Below are 16,975 nucleotides of genomic sequence, written 5' to 3'. Positions count from 1 at the left end.
TGGTCACCTGGTCACCTGGTCACCTGCACACCTGGTCACCTGGTCACCTGCACACCTGGTCACCTGCACACCTGGTCACCTGCACACATGGTCACCTGCACACATGGTCACCTGGTCACCTGCACACCTGGTCACCTGCACACCTGGTCACCTGGTCACCTGCACACCTGGTCACCTGCACACCTGGTCACCTGCACACCTGGTCACCTGGTCACCTGCACACCTGGTCACCTGCACACCTGGTCACCTGGTCACCTGGTCACCTGGTCACCTGCACACCTGGTCACCTGGTCACCTGCACACCTGGTCACCTGGTCACCTGCACACATGGTCACCTGGTCACCTGCACACCTGGTCACCTGGTCACCTGCACACCTGCACACCTGGTCACCTGCACACCTGGTCACCTGCACACCTCGTCACCTGCACACCTCGTCACCTGGTCACCTGGTCACCTGCACACCTGGTCACCTGCACACCTCGTCACCTGGTCACCTGGTCACCTGCACACCTGGTCACCTGCACACCTGGTCACCTGGTCACCTGGTCACCTGGTCACCTGGTCACCTGCACACCTGGTCACCTGCACACTGACCTGCCCCCCTGGGGGGGCGGCTGTGGTTCTGCCGGTAGAGCAAGGTCAGCAGCTCGGCGGTTCAAAACCCAGGCTGGCCACATGTCAAGTCAAGTCATGTCTATTTATACATTACCCAAAGTGCTTAACAGATGAAACACTAGTAAAAGAAAACAACTAATAAAAATACACTAAAACAAAAACAAGGTGCAATACAGAATACAGCAGGTGCAGAAATAAAAGTGCCAAAAAGTGCAGTTGTGGGGAGGCAGGCTCACCTCAGGTCAAAGGTCAGGGAGAAGAAGTACGTCTTAGCTAATGTTTTAAAAGCCTCGACGCTCTGGGCAGATCTGACGGGGAGGGGGAGACTATTCCAGAGCCTAGGGGCGGCCTTAGAGAAGGCTCTATCCCCTCTGGTCTTTAGTCTGGTCCTAGGGGCCTTAGAGAAGGCTCTACCCCCTCTGGTTCTGAGCCTGGTCCTAGGGGCCTTAGAGAAGGCTCTACCCCCTCTGGTTCTGAGTCTGGTCCTAGGCGCCTTAGAGAAGGCTCTACCCCCTCTGGTTCTGAGCCTGGTCCTAGGGGCCTTAGAGAAGGCTGTACCCCCTCTGGTTCTGAGCCTGGTCCTAGGGACCTCCAGCAGCAGTTGGTCAGCTGACCTAAGGGCTCTGGATGGGGTATGGTGGCCCAGGAGATCAGCCAAGTATGGAGGTGCCTGCCTGTTTAGTGATTTTAAAACAATCAAAAGTCATTTAAAATCGATACGGAAGCGGACGGGGAGCCAGTGGAGTGAAGACAGGATTGGGCTTATGTGGTCACGCTTCTCTGTGCCGGTGAGGAGTCGAGCAGCAGTATTTTGGACTAGCTGCAGCCGACGGAGCAGAGACTGGTCGATGCCTCTCCAGTGTTTCCTCCAGGACTTTCCACATTTGTGGCGGGGTGTTCATTAAACCCGCACTTGCGCTCAAAACAAAGACGTAATTTCACCAAAAATAGAGGGTGGCAACATTTTTTTTTTTTTTATAGCGGTTAAGTCATTAAAGCCGAGCAGGTGATTTTATATAGAAGGTGATCAAATACCAACATATCCTACAGCTGCAGCGGAACATGCGGAACGCGCATGACACACACACACACAGAAAGATCATCAGCTCATCGAATATGAAGTACGCGAGAGATAATCAGCTCATCTAATATGAAGTACACAAGAGTACACATGGAACCGGGAACGCGCATACAGCACTGAACAACATCCGTAGAATATAAACTTGTGACTGACAGTCACATACATACTTACACACACACACACACAATGAAAGATCATCAGCTCATCAATACGAAGTAGGCCTACATGAGAGTACACACACAAAACCGGCTAACGTTACTGTTTACACAAGTAAAATCACAGTGTGACAGTCAGATGGAGCATTCTGTAAACAACCGACAGCAAGGTAATGCATCAGCTGAGTTAAAGAAAACCAACTCTTACCTTTGATGACACCGACATGAGCCCTGCTTACCCATACCTCCGCCGTTCTGTTCGTGATGATTTTAGAAGCAATATATTATTTTTGCCCCGCGCATATTGCTATGAATAGTTTGAAGCTATCGTTAGGTGCGAGGCTGCTCGGATAACCCATTAGCGGGAACATTATTTGTTTCACAATAATACTAAATAAAATAATAGTTAAAATACTCTGGTATAAGAACATGAACAGGAGAACAGAAGTAAATGCAGAGAAGTAAATGCAATAACCCACAGTCGTCGCTGATGATGTTGCATTTTCGATTAGGATATGGGATTAAAGGGACGGGCGGCGGGCGAAGAGAGAGAGAGAGAGGAGAGTGATTTCCTGAAATCCAAATGTCCCGCGAAATTCGGACCAATCACAAAACTGTTTTGCAAGCACAAACGACGAGGTTAATTGCAACATTGTAACATATTGTAACTTACTACACCCTAAATCGTAACGAAATGTAGGTCTGAAAACGGCCTGAATCTAGCTTCAATCTGCTTTTTTTCTGTTCTCCGGTCATAATAACTAATAATCGTTGTGCAGCCTGAATCAAAGTGGACTGAATCAATTAGTGGCGGAGAAAATTGATTCGTGGCGAACTGCCAATGCATATAGAGGAAACACTGCCTCCCTGTGCGATGCACTGAACCCCTAATTGCTCCAGGGTCGCTGTCTACGGCTCTGACCCCCTTCCTCTTCATCTTCTTCTTCCTCATCTTCTTCATCTTCTTCTTCACCTTGGCCTGTTTATCACCTTCACTTAGGCTGCGTTCGTAAATTTGCTCTGAGAGCCCCGGAGCGCACACTGGGTTACAACGTCATAAAGGGATCAAAGTCATTTGATTGGACAAGAGGCATTCCATGAGTGCTGATCAGATTCCCGAGCGAATTTACCAACGCAGCCCTAGTTTCAAGGAACCCAGTTATTTTGGACTGTGGCAGAGTTGGAGGTTGGTAGGCTTGCGTGGGGCCAACCGGGTTCTGTCAGATGGGGTGTCTGTCCAATCGGGTTGTCAGATGGGGTGTCTGTCCAATCGGGTTGTCAGATGGGGTGTCTGTCCAATCGGGTTGTCAGATGGGGTGTCTGTCCAATCAGGTTGTCTCTACGCCTCTCTCTCCTCAGATCTTTCGCCGTCCAAGTGGACGAGGAGCCCAAGAGAGAGCAGTCCCTCCCCAACGACCAGCCAATGGGCATCAAGCGTCTGTTTGTGGGCGGGATCCCTCCGGAGGTGGAGCGCAGCGCCCAGAGAGACAACGTGCCGTTCCAGGGCTGCATCTGGAACCTGATGGTCAACACCATGTCAGTGTCTATCTGCTCTAGATCTATATCTATATCTATACTGTCTATCTGCTCTATATCTATACTGTCTGTCATATATCTATACCTACCTATACCTGTCTATCTATATACAGTATCTATACCTACCTATACCTGTCTATCTGTCTGTCTATATATGTATACCTATCTATCATGGTCAACACCATGTCAGTGTCTATCTGCTCTGTATCTATATCTATACTGTATCTATATCTATATCTATACTGTGTCTATATCTATATCTATACTGTATCTATATATCTATATCTATACTGTATCTATATCTATATCTATACTGTATCTATATCTATACTGTCTGTCTATCTGCTCTATACCTACCTATACCTGTCTATCTATATATGTATATATGTATACCTATCTATCATAGTCAACACCATGTCAGTGTCTATCTGCTCTATATCTATACTGTCTGTCACATATATATATACCTACCTATACCTGTCTATCTGCTCTATATCTATACTGTCTGTCATATATCTATACCTACCTATACCTGTCTATCTGTCTGTCATATATCTATACCTACATATACCTGTCTATCTGTCTGTCATATACTGTATCTATACCTATACCTGTCTATCTGTCTGTCTATCTGTCTGTCATATATCTATACCTACCTATACCTGTCTATCTGCTCTATATCTATACTGTCTGTCATTTACCTATACCTACCTATACCTGTCTATCTGTCTGTCTATATATGTATACCTACCTGTATATATCATGGTCAACACCATGTCACTGTCTATCTGCTCTATATCTATACTGTCTGTCTATCTGTCTGTCATATATCTATACCTACCTATACCTGTCTTTCTATCTGTCTATATATGTATACCTACTTCTTCTATCTATCATGGTCAACACCATGTTAGTGTCAATCTGCTCTATATTCTATATCTATACCTATCTATCTATCTTTCTGGCTGTCTATCTATCTATCTGTCTGTCTGTCTGTCTGTCTGTCTGCCTGCCTGCCTGTCTTTCTGTCTCTCTCCCTGCCTCTCTCTAGCTGGTCATTATCTAACTGAAGTTAATGAGGTTCTAACTGCCGTCATGTGCCTCCATCAAGCCCTGTGTTGACCTTCTCCTTAACCATGGTTATTAATCTGTCATTAGGCCTAGTACTCCCTCTCTCTCTCTCTCCCTCTGCCTCTATCTCTCTCTCTCTCTCTCTCTCTTCTCCCTCCCTCTCTCTTGTTCTCTATCTCTCTCTCTCCCTCCCTCTCTCTCGTTGACCCATATTTACATGTCTGTAATAGGCCTGTCCTCAGTGATAACAACACTCATAATTCAACTGATTATACAACGGTAGCCAACCCCATTCACTGCCCATTAACACACTCTCTGTGTTTGTGTCCCTCTGTGTGTGTGTGTGTGCGTGTGTGTGGGTGTGTGTGTGTGTGTGTGTGTGTGTGTGTGGGTGGTGTGTGTGTGTGTGTGGGTGGTGTGTGTATGTGTGTGTGTGTGTGTGTGGGGGTGTGTGTGTGTGTGTGTGTGTGTGGGGGTGTGTGTGTATGTGTGTGTGTGTGTGTGGGGGTGTGTGTGTGTGTGTGTGTGTGTGTGTGTGTGCGCGTGTGTGGTGTATGTGTGTGCGCGTGTGCGTGTGTGTGTGTGTGTGTGTGTGTGTGTGTGCGTGCGTGCCCCCCCCAGCCTGGCAGACTTCTCCCAGCCAGTGGCGTTTGAGAACGCAGAGATTGGCCAGTGCCCCAGCCTGGCCCCGCCCCCGCCGCCCCTCTCCCTGCCCGAGGAGGAGGAGCCAGACGAGGAGGAGGAGGAGACTAAAGAGGGGGAGGCGTCCCAGCCCAGCTCTGCCCTGCCCACTCCAGCCCCGGCCCCGCCCAGACAGACCCCACCACCCTCCACCGTAGGTTCCTCCCACCACCCCCCACCATTTAGAACCACTAGAGGTTCTAAAACACTCCACTAGGGGTTCTAGAACACTCCACTAGAGGTTCTAGAACACTCCACTAGAGGTTCTAAAACACTCCACTAGAGGTTCTAGAACACTCCACTAGAGGTTTTAAAACACTCCACTAGAGGTTCTAGAACACTCCACTAGGGGTTCTAGAACACTCCACTAGGGGTTCTAAAACACTCCACTAGGGGTTCTAGAACCCTTTACTCTTCTAGAAGGCTGCAGTGTCGGTTCTAGGTTCTACCAAGGGTTCTGGTGGAATTGAGGGTTAGGAGTCAGGGGAGGAGGAGGATTCAGGGGTGAAGGAGTCAGGGGAGGAGGAGTCAGGGAAGGAGGAGGAGTCAGGGGAGGAGGAGGATTCAAGGGTGGAGGAGTCAGGGAAGGAGGAGTCAGGGGAGGAGGAGGAGGAATCAGGGGAGGAGGAGTCAGGGAAGGAGGAGGAGTCTGGGGAGGAGGAGTCAGGGAAGGAGGAGGAGTCAGGGAAGGAGGAGGAGTCAGGGGAGGAGGAGGAGCCAGGGGAGGAGGAGGAGTTAGATGGAGGAGGAGGAGGAGTCAGGGGTGGAGGAGTCAGGGGAGGAGGAGGAGTCACGGTAGGAGGAGGAGTCAGGGGAGGAGGAGTCAGGTGGAGGAGGAGGAGGAGTCAGGGGAGGAGGAGGAGGAGTCAGGGGAGGAGGAGGAGTCAGGGGTGGAGGAGGAGTCAGGGGTGAAGGAGGAGTCAGGGGAGGAGGAGGAGGAAGAGGAGGAGTCAGGGGTGGAGGAGTCAGGTGGTGGAGGAGGAGGAGGAGTCAGGGGTGAAGGAGGAGTCAGGGGAGGAGGAGGAGTCGGGGGTGAAGGAGGAGTTAGGGGAGGAGGAGGAGTCAGGGGTGAAGGAGTCAGGGGTGAAGGAGGAGTCAGGGGAGGAGGAGGAGTCAGGGGAGGAGGAGGAGGAAGAGGTGGAGTCAGGGGTGGAGGAGTCAGGTGGTGGAGGAGGAGGAGGAGTCAGGGGTGAAGGAGGAGTCGGGGGTGAAGGAGGAGTTAGGGGAGGAGGAGGAGTCAGGGGTGAAGGAGGAGTCAGGGGAGGAGGAGGAGTCAGGGGTGAAGGAGTCAGGGGTGAAGGAGGAGTCAGGGGAGGAGGAGGAGTCAGGGGAGGAGGAGGAGGAAGAGGTGGAGTCAGGGGTGGAGGAGTCAGGTGGTGGAGGAGGAGGAGTCAGGTGGAGGAGACCTCCAGACCTGGGTTTCCGTTAACCGGCAAATACTGGTCTTTGTCCGGTAAAATTTGTTGAAGTCCGACAAATTGAAAAGTCGTCGGACATATTGTCCGGTGAAAATAATTCCCTTTGAATACAATTCGCTAAAGTTCACATTCTGATTCCTTCTATTTTAAAAAAGACGAATATATAGGCTATGTATTTCTTTTATTATGATATGATTTGACACCGGCATGATGATGACTCCTAATGTGTAGGCCGGCCTATGCGAAACAGCGCACAGGTGCCACATGGGATTGATGCCAGATGGGATTACAGCTTAACCAGTCTATTACCGCTTAAACACAGTAGCCCATTCGGCGGTAACCCATGCCTATCTGGCAACCCTGCCAACCCGTCCACCATAGTAATACGCAAACGTTGCAGCTCAAAGTGCACCATAGCGAGCGATTAAATTAATGGAAAGATGGCAAAACAAAGTAAGCTTAGCAATTATTTCATGAAGCCAAGCAACAATGAGTCTGAGCCTGAGGAGAAGTCTGACTCTGAAGAGATGGAGGCCGCAGCGGCTGATGCCGTCGTGGCTCCTCCAGCCAAGAAGTCTCGTGGATTCAGAGTTGAATGGAAAAAAACTTTCCCCTGGCTGCATTTAGATGAGGAAGACGGAAAAATGTTCTGCTCACCGTGCGAAACATCGGGGAGGAATAATGGATTCACGAGAGGAGCAACTAATATGAGAATGTCGGCTCTCACTGATCACAGTCGGTGCAGTGACCACATATCGGCGGTCAGTTTGAGGCAACAGCAAACCGCTATGCAAGGCCACTGTGAGCAGGCTAATGCAACGGCTAACAATAAGCTGCACTCTCAGCTACAAGTTGCCTTTCACATGGCAAAAAATGGCATCGCATGTCATCAGTATGTGGGTCTGACTGAGCTACTGAAAGCAGTTAAGGCTCCAGATTTTGTCTCGAGTGAGGGCATTTACCGCCACAGCGACTCTGTTGATGACATGGAAAGGGCACTGGAAGACGTTGTGATGGATCAGCTGGATGAAAAGCTAAAGGGGAGTGACTTCATTGGCATTATCATTGATGAGACAGTAAATATCACCGTGGACAAGAAGCTGATTATATACGTGAAGTTGGAAATAAAAGGAAGAGTTGAGACATGTTTTCTGGGCAATTATGATGTGCACTCCGGGACCGCACAGTGTATATTTGACAAAGTGGTGGAGGTGCTCCGCGAGAGAGGTGTGGAGCTGTCCCGCGTCATTGGCCTGGGCTCGGATGGGGCCAGTGTAATGATGGGAAAGCGTGCTGGAGTTGGTGCTCTTCTGAAGAAACAGAGTGCGTTTTCCATTCAGGTGCACTGTGGTGCCCACCGAGTTGCGCTGGCCGCGCTAGATGCGGCAAAGGCTGTTGACCAGGTAGGAGCCTACAAGCGCACAGCTGCTTCTGTGTACTCCTTTTACAAGCACTGAGAAATAGACATTAAATGGCATATATAGGCCGCTACACAACAGTAATCACCGCGACAAACAGCTATATTAGATTTGGGGGAAAAAATATATGATTTTGAAAAAAAAAATGTTTATTATATTTTAATATGATGACCGGAATATATCACGTTTGTCCGGTAAATCGAATTCTTCCCGGACACGATGTCCGACGGCAAATTTTTCTAACGGAAACCCTGCTCCAGACAGAGAGAGATGAGACAGGGAGAGAGGTAGATCATAGAGAGAGAGAGAGAATAGAGAGAGAGGATAGAGAGATGGGACAGAGAGAGAGGTAGATCATAGAGAGAGAGAGAGAGAGAGAGAATAGAGAGAGAGAGAGGATAGAGAGATGGGACAGAGAGAGAGGTAGATCATAGAGAGAGGGCCAGTGTTCTGATCCATTACTCTGCTCTATAGGTAAACCTGCGGTGTTGACAGGCTGTTTATCATACAGCTCCCAGAGCTGCTTCCCACTGGGGGCCTCTCCTCCCCTGGGCCTCCCCTCTCCTCCCCCTCTCCTCCCCTCCCCTGGGCCTCCCCTCCCCTCCCCTGGGCCTCCCCTCCCCTGGGCCTATATCTAGTTATCTAGTGATGTCTTAGTATATCTAGTTATCTAGTGATGTCTTGGTATATCTAGTTATCTAGTATATCTAGTGATGTGGTAGTATCTAGTTATGTCTTAGTATATCTAGTATATATATTTCTATAGATGATATCATAGACAAATGGACAGATGCGACCTCATAGAGATATGACCTCGTAGGTCTGCATGGCCTCTCCCTGCTTGGAGGCCAGTGTGTCGTTCAATCAGTGGTTTGTTTTCATACAGTACTCTTATCCTGCTGTTCCTTAACCTTTCACCTTTGTCATTCATGACATCACTACCCTTTCCCTTCCTCCCCCCCCCACCTTTAGGACGCGCCCCCCGCCGTACCCCCCGCCACTGTGGAACCAGGACCCCCCCTGGTACCGAACCCTCTCCACCCATCCTCACACATGCACACCCACCCAACCACATAACCCCCCACCCACATAGCCCCCAACCACCCAAACCATCAACCCACCCACCTAAACCATTAACCCACCCACCTAAACCATTAACCCACCCACCTAAACCATTAACCCACCCACCTAAACCATTAACCCACCTAAACCATCAACCCACCCAGCTAAGCCATCAACCCACCCACCTAAACCATTAACCCACCCACCTAAACCATTAACCCACCCACCTAAACCATCAACTCACCCAAACCATCAACCCACCTAAACCATCAACCCACCTAAACCATCAACTCACCCAAACCATCAACCCACCCAAACCATCAATCCACCTAAACCACCAACCCCCCAAACCATCATCCCACCCACCCACCTAAACGAAACACCCACCTACCCACCCACCAACCAAGCCACCCACCCACACCCCTCAACCTACTCAACCTTCCACCTCCCATCTGCCTACACACTCACTGTCCTCCTTTACAGTGGCTGCTTTCCAATTCTCTACCCTCCACCCATCTTCACGGATGCCCACCCACCTACCCATCCACATGTAGAACATTCTTAAACACACTTCAACATACACTATGTTCCCATAGTTCCACTAGTTACCAGAGCCGTTGTGACTGCCTGTGTGGTTCCTCTGTCAGAGAGGTGAGGGAGGGTCTGAGGTGACCAGGACTGTCAGAGAGGTGAGGGAGGGTCTGAGGTGTCCAGGACTGTCAGAGAGGTGAGGGAGGGTCTGAGGCGGTCAGGACTGTCAGAGAGGTGAGGGAGGGTCTGAGGTGTCCAGGACTGTCAGAGAGGTGAGGGAGGGTCTGAGGCGGTCAGGACTGTCAGAGAGGTGAGGGAGGGTCTGAGGTGACCAGGACTGTCAGAGAGGTGAGGGAGGGTCTGAGGCGGTCAGGACTGTCAGAGAGGTGAGGGAGGGTCTGAGGTGACCAGGACTGTCAGAGAGGTGAGGGAGGTTCTGAGGCGGTCAGGACTGTCAGAGAGGTGAGGGAGGGTCTGAGGTGACCAGGACTGTCAGAGAGGTGAGGGAGGGTCTGAGGTGACCAGGACTGTCAGAGAGGTGAGGGAGGGTCTGAGGTGTCCAGGACTGTCAGAGAGGTGAGGGAGGGTCTGAGGCGGTCAGGACTGTCAGAGAGGTGAGGGAGGGTCTGAGGCGGTCAGGACTGTCAGAGAGGTGAGGGAGGGTCTGAGGTGACCAGGACTGTCAGAGAGGTGAGGGAGGGTCTGATGCGGTCAGGACTGTCAGAGAGGTGAGGGAGGGTCTGAGGCGGTCAGGACTGTCAGAGAGGTGAGGGAGGGTCTGAGGCGGTCAGGAATGTCAGAGAGGTGAGGGAGGGTCTGAGGTGACCAGGACTGTCAGAGAGGTGAGGGAGGGTCTGAGGCGACCAGGACTGTCAGAGAGGTGAGGGAGGGTCTGAGGCGACCAGGACTGTCAGAGAGGTGAGGGAGGGTCTGAGGCCACACTCTTAGTAAGATTTATCTTGTATCCGGAGATAGCACTATATTCAGTTAATGTTTCTAACAATGCCGTAATTGATACTCCAGGATCTGTCAAATAAAGTATGACATCGTCAGCGTATAGTGATATTTTATGAGTAACCCCACCAATCTGTTTTCCTTTGACTAGTGGGTGTGATCTAATCGCTACCGCTAGGGGTTCAATGGTGAGCGCAAAGAGCAAGGGAGAGAGTCCGCAACCTTGTCGTGTAGAGCATGAGAGGAGGAGTTTAGGAGAAATATCATTATTTTTTGAATTTGGGCCATTGGGTGGCTATATAGCATTCGAACTAATTTGCAGTAATTGTGGCCGATATTCATTCTTCTCATAACATCGAATAGATAGTTCCATTCTACACGGTCAAAGGCTTTTTCCTCGTCCAAAGACACGACGGCCACAATTGTCTACTTCAGAGGTCATGTATGACGTTGAACAACCTTCTGATATTGTCAAATGAGGAGCTATTCTAGATAAGTAATATTTATCTAAAAAATATTTTGTTTTCTCTAGGAAGTCACCCTGGGAGGTATAAAGTGTTTCATACAACTCTTTAAATGTACTGTTTATTTCCTTTGGGTCAGTAGTTGTATTAGAACCTGATTTTATAATATGTATTTCTCTTTGGGCCTCCTCCCTACGAATCTGCTCATAAAATCTTTGTCTTGTCCTCCTAATTGCGTTTTCTGTTTCCCGAGTGGTTGTAGTGTTGTATTCTAATTGCTTTGACCTAATAAGTCAAAAGTTATTAAGTTATTAAAAGTATACGTTTTCGTTGTACTTTCCTTTTTTTAGATATTCCCTTTCAAGTTGTTTGATATCCATTTCTAGGGATTCCACTTTTAAGTCACAGTCTTCAAAACTGAAGTCACATTGTCAAAACTCTTCATACAGTCAGCGAAACAGAAGTCCATGTGGACCAAACTGTTTTGACAATGTGACTTCAGTTTTGAAGACTGCGACTTAGCAATCGTAAAAAACTGTAAGTAGGTAAGAGTTAAAGCGCCACCTCTTAGGGGGGTCCGCAGAAACATTGGTAGGTATTGTGATCAATAATCCTGAGTGATCGGAAACAGTTTGTGCTAAATATTCACATGGAGGAATTGTGCGTGCTATAGCCAATGGTACCAAAAAAAGATCTATTCTGGAATAGCTGTTGTGCACAGGAGAATAAAATGTGTATTCCTGTGCTAGTTGGTTCTGGGTACGCCATATATCACCAAGGCCAAAGTTTTGAAGTTCTCTTTTTAATGCTTTTGCTGCCTGAGTTGAGTTTTCTGCTTGGATGAGGACCTGTCCAGAATGGGATCAAGTACTAGGTCAAAATCACCTCCAATAAATGTCTCACAAGGGGGACTTGAAAAATTTAAGAAAATATTGTGAAAAAAACTGCGGATCATCATAGTTAGGTGCATATATATTTACCAAAGTGATGGATTGAGTATAAATTGAGCCATGAATGATAACATATCTCCCTCCTCTATCTTTAAAAGTAGAAGTTAACTGGAAAGGGATTTTTGTAGCCACTCTTATAGCCCTGGAGGTAAATAACGAGTAAATCACCTGGTTATAGCCCCCTTGTTTTAGTTTAACATGTTCTGTATCTGTTAAGTGGGTCTCTTATAATAAGGCATTGACATTAAGGGTCAATCACCTATACTGCATGGTTGTATTTATCATATTTTAAGTAATAGGGTCATGAAAATGGAGCAGCCTTAACCTATATCCCTTTGTCCCTATCTCCAACATGTTGCAAGTAAAGATAAAAAAATATTTAAAAAAAAAAGTTAACCAAAAAAAAGAACCATTTTAAAACGTCTGCTCCTTCATTCCGCATGGTCTCAGCAGCAACATAGGACTATCATGTCTGTAGCAACGTCTCCATCTAGTGGCCAGTGTCAAAATAGCACTCTGGAGTGAAACATGGTTGACATGGCATGCGATTACGCTAATGTTTTTGAAGCACTGACTAAAGGATGGGGAGGAATGTTACTCTTAGATCATTAACCCATAAGATGTCATTTCCTTAGGACATTTTCTCTTATCTTAACTACAGAAAATCACAGTTTTCCCATTATGTTCCCATAGGTGCTGGCGATAATGAACATGAGGTTTAAATATTATATATATATTTTTTAAATTAATTTTTTTTACGAGGTGATGTTGTGTGATATCGCCCCATTCCACAGATCCCCTGTGCTGTGGAGGCCTCTCCCGTGACTCTGGACAAAGCCAGACAGTTCGGCCTGTCCAGGAACAGCCACCAGGCCTTCGAGTTTGACGACACCAAGGTTAAGAACAGGTACAGAGGAGGAGGTGCCTTTCTGGTGGGATTAGCATCCGTACCAGACCAGGGTTGGATGTCCAGGCCGCAGCTTAGACAGATTGATTCTGGCTCCGATGTACAAGAGGAGATGAGTGTAGATGAGTGTAGGGCTTAGGGTTGTTAAAGCAATATTGACATTGGCTCCTGTTCATGATTTATCTCAGAATATTGTTGGATAAGTATATGGTGAATATGTAGTGAATACGTTCAGCATATACAGTATTATGAGTATATTAAGAGTATATTGTGAATTGTGAGTATATTGTGTATAACTAGTATTGTGTCTGCAGGCTGATCGTAGAGTTTGAGCTGCGTACGGAGGCGGTGTCGGGGCTGGTGTTCTACATGGCCAGGATCAACCACGCAGACTTCGCCACCGTCCAGGTGAAGGAGGGCATGGCACACCTGGCCTTCGACCTGGGCAACGGGAACACCTCCGTCAGCGTGCCACGCCTCATCAATGACGGGCACTGGCACAAGGTACACCTGTCTGGACTCACCTGTCTGTCTGTCTGTCTGTCTGGACTCACCTGTCTGTCTGTCTGGACTCACCTGTCTGTCTGTCTATTTGTCTGGAATCGTCTGTCTGTCTGGACTCACCTGTCTGTCTGTCTGGACTCACCTGTCTGTCTGTCTGTCTGGACTCACCTGTCTGTCTGTCTGTCTGTCTGGACTCACATGTCTGTCTGTATGTCTGGACTCACCTGTCTGAGTGTCTGTCTGGACTCACCTGTCTGTCTGTCTGGACTCACCTGTCTGTCTGTCTGGAATCACCTGTCTGTCTGGACTCACCTGTCTGTCTGTCTGTCTGGACTCATCTGTCTGTCTGGACTCACCTGTCTGTCTGTCTGTCTGGACTCACCTGTCTGTCTGTCTGTCTGTCTGGACTCACCTGTCTGTCTGGACTCACCTGTCTGTCTGGACTCACCTGTCTGTCTGTCTGTCTGGACTCACCTGTCTGTCTGTCTGGACTCACCTGTCTGTCTGTCTGGACTCACCTGTCTGTCTGTCTGGACTCACCTGTCTGTCTTCATCTGTCTGTCTGTCTGGACTCACCTGTCTGTCTATTTGTCTGGACTCACCTGTCTGTCTGTCTGGAGTCACCTGTCTGTCTGTCTGTCTATTTGTCTGGACTCACCTGTCTGACTGTCTGTCTGGACTCACCTGTCTGTCTGTCTGTCTGTCTGTCTAGACTCACCTGTCTGACTGTCTGGACTCACCTGTCTGTCTGTCTAGACTCACCTGTCTGTCTGTCTAGACTCACCTGTCTGTCTGTCTGTCTGTCTGGACTCACCTGTCTGTCTGTCTGTCTGGACTCACCTGTCTGACTGTCTGTCTGGACTCACCTGTCTGTCTGTCTGTCTGGACTCACCTGTCTGACCGTCTAGACTCACCTGTCTGACCGTCTGGACTCACCTGTCTGTCTGTCTAGACCAGGGGTCGGGAACCTTTTTGACTGGGAGAGCCATAAAAGCCAAATATTTCTAAATGTATTTCATTGAGAGCCATATAGTATTTTTAACATATAATAAATTAAATATGTCTTACTTTTAATGCGATTTCTGGTGCTGCATGGTTTTGCTGATGTCCTTGTAGTCTGGTTCATACGTGGTGAGGTTGAGCTTCATGCAGGCGTTGAGGCTTCCATCAGTTAAACGTGAGTGTAGGTTGGTCTTAATGTTCCTCATATGCGAGAATGACTGCTCACATACATATGTAGAGCCCAACATGGTCAATACGGCAATACTAACACGCTGCATTGTGTGGTATGTCACAGGAAGCTCGTTCCAAGTTTTCAGAATCAGCTGGTCTTCAGGTTGAAGTTTTTTCATTTCTGTCCACTTGTGTTCCCTCGCCAGCTCTGCTCGCTGTCGCGCAAGACTTTCCAACTCTCCATTAAGTGTCTTGAACTTACTCATCCACATGTCTGATGCCTTCAGGTCAGCAACTTCCAGCTCAAAGTCTCCCATAGAGACCCCAGGGATGCATGTCAGGTCGATTTTGTCCACTGCACACTCATGTGGATGAGTGATGAACTTGAAAAGACCAGTGCGCGCACGAAATTCTCCAAAACGTGCTTTGAATGACTGCAGGAGATTGGACGTAAAGCCAGCTAGCTGCTGGAGATCCAGATGTTGAGTGGAGTCACTTGCTAAGCATGCATCTCTAAATTGTTGCAGTGTTACAAAGTGCAGAAGACGACCTGTTTCAATGTCCCTGAGAAAGACTTCCAGCTTGCTTTCAAATGCAAACACTGCTTGTTGAAGGGATGAGATTGTATTTCCAATACCTTGCATTTTCACATTGAGCTGGTTCAGATGGCCTGTTATGTCCACGAGATAGTGAAACTGCAGGAGCCAGTTGTCTAGCTCAGGATGCTTGACGCCTTTCATTTGAAGAAAAGTACGGATTTCATTCAGGCAAGCTGCAAAACGGCTGAGCACCTTTCCCCTTGACAACCAACGCACGTTGCTGTGTAAAAGCAGACTGGGATAGTGATTCCCAACTTCTTCTAACAGAGCTTTAAACTGGCGATCATTTAAAGCTCGGGCAACAATGAAGTTGACCACTCGAATGACCAGCGACATCACCTCACCTAGCTCCTGGCCACACGTCTGAGCGCAAAGCGCCTCCTGGTGCAGGATGCAATGAAAACTTAGGATGGCTCTCTTTTCATGTTCACGGAGAAGCGCTACAAATCCTTTGTTCTTCCCCAACATACAGGGTGCACCATCAGTACAGACAGAAATAAGTTTATCCATCGGCAGTTTTTTTTCTTTAGCAAACTCCATGAAAGACGTGAATAAATCCTCTCCTCTGGTTGTCCCTTTCATTGGCAAAACAGCCAAGCTTTCCTCACGCAGTGTGTCACCTGCAGCATACCTGGCAAATATATTGAACTGAGATAGATGGCTAACATCTGTTGACTCATCTAACGCCAGAGAAAAGTACCGTCACCGTGACACCCACGCAGTTGCTGTTGACTCGTCTGCACTCTCCGCTGTAGCTCCTCGCATGCCTTTTTCCTGCTGTCCCCCGCTGGATATTTCGATGCAAATGAAGCATAATGTGTATCGAAGTGCCGCTTTATATTTGATCGTTTCATCGATGCAATTTTATCATTGCATATTAGACATACCGCAGATCCTGCGATCTCCACAAATGCAAATTCCTCTGTCCACGCAGCCTGGAATGCACGGTAATCATCGTCTTTTTTTATTTTTGCCATCTTTCTCGTTACAAGGGTTGAAGCGTATAAGCTAGTTCACTATCTGATCAAATTGTTTTTTATTTATTCACCTTTACAACGACCTCTGACACTCTCGCGAGACATTGGTTCCCGACCCGACCCACGGGTCACGGGTCATGGGTCCCGTGAAGAGTCCCGTGAAATTTAACTTCAAAACTAATTTCTGTTTACTTTAAAATGACACAGTATTATTACGCAATATCACAAGTATTTTAAAATCAGTTCCAAACGGATTTTTTTTTTTCAACTTTTTTTTAAACTTTTTTTTTTTAAACTTTTCAACCCAATTGTCTGGGAGCCATATGCCGTCATCGGAAGAGCCATATATGTCTCGCGAGCCATAGGTTCCCGACCGCTGGTCTAGTCTCACTTGTCTGTCTGTCTAGACTCACCTGTCTGTATATACTCACCTGTCTGTCTGGACTCACCTGTCTGACTGTCTGTCTGGACTCACCTGTCTTGTCTGTCTAGACTCACCTGTCTGTCTGTCTGGACTCACCTGTCTGTCTGTCTAGACTCACCTGTCTGTCTGTCTGTCTGGACTCACCTGTCTGTCTGTCTAGACTCACCTGTCTGTCTGCCTGGACTCACCTGTCTGTCTGTCTGGACTCACCTGTCTGTCTGTCTGGACTCACCTGTCCGTCTGTCTAGACTCACTTGTCTGTCTGTCTAGACTCACCTGTCTGTCTGTCTGTCTGTCTGGATTCACCTGTCTGTCTGTCTGGACTCACCTGTCTGTCTGTCTAGACTCACCTGTCTGTCTGGACTCACCTGTCTGTCTGTCTAGACTCACCTGTCTGTCTGTCTGGACTCACCTGTCTGTCTGTCTAGACTCACCTGTCTGTCTGTCTAGACTC

General features: G+C 48.1%; 1 protein-coding gene across 1 annotated transcript in view; it reads left to right on the top strand.

The window, feature by feature from the left end:
- lama2 (laminin, alpha 2) overlaps window positions 1–16,975 on the top strand; it is a gene marked incomplete at both ends in the record, with an annotated part of 430,348 nt that overhangs the window by 401,057 nt on the left and 12,316 nt on the right. Inside the window, 4 exons of the mRNA XM_080534306.1 lie at window positions 3,212–3,388; window positions 5,081–5,294; window positions 12,732–12,844; window positions 13,159–13,348. Of these exons, the coding sequence (XP_080390432.1) occupies window positions 3,212–3,388; window positions 5,081–5,294; window positions 12,732–12,844; window positions 13,159–13,348 (694 nt within the window). The remainder of the gene's footprint in view (window positions 1–3,211; window positions 3,389–5,080; window positions 5,295–12,731; window positions 12,845–13,158; window positions 13,349–16,975) is intronic.

The sequence above is a fragment of the Nansenia antarctica genome (assembly GCF_963989245.1).
Source record: "Nansenia antarctica genome assembly, chromosome: 6".
Lineage (NCBI taxonomy): Eukaryota > Metazoa > Chordata > Actinopteri > Argentiniformes > Microstomatidae > Nansenia > Nansenia antarctica.
The sequence above is the reverse complement of the archived record's forward strand: the minus strand, read 5'-3'. Positions and strand labels throughout refer to the sequence as shown.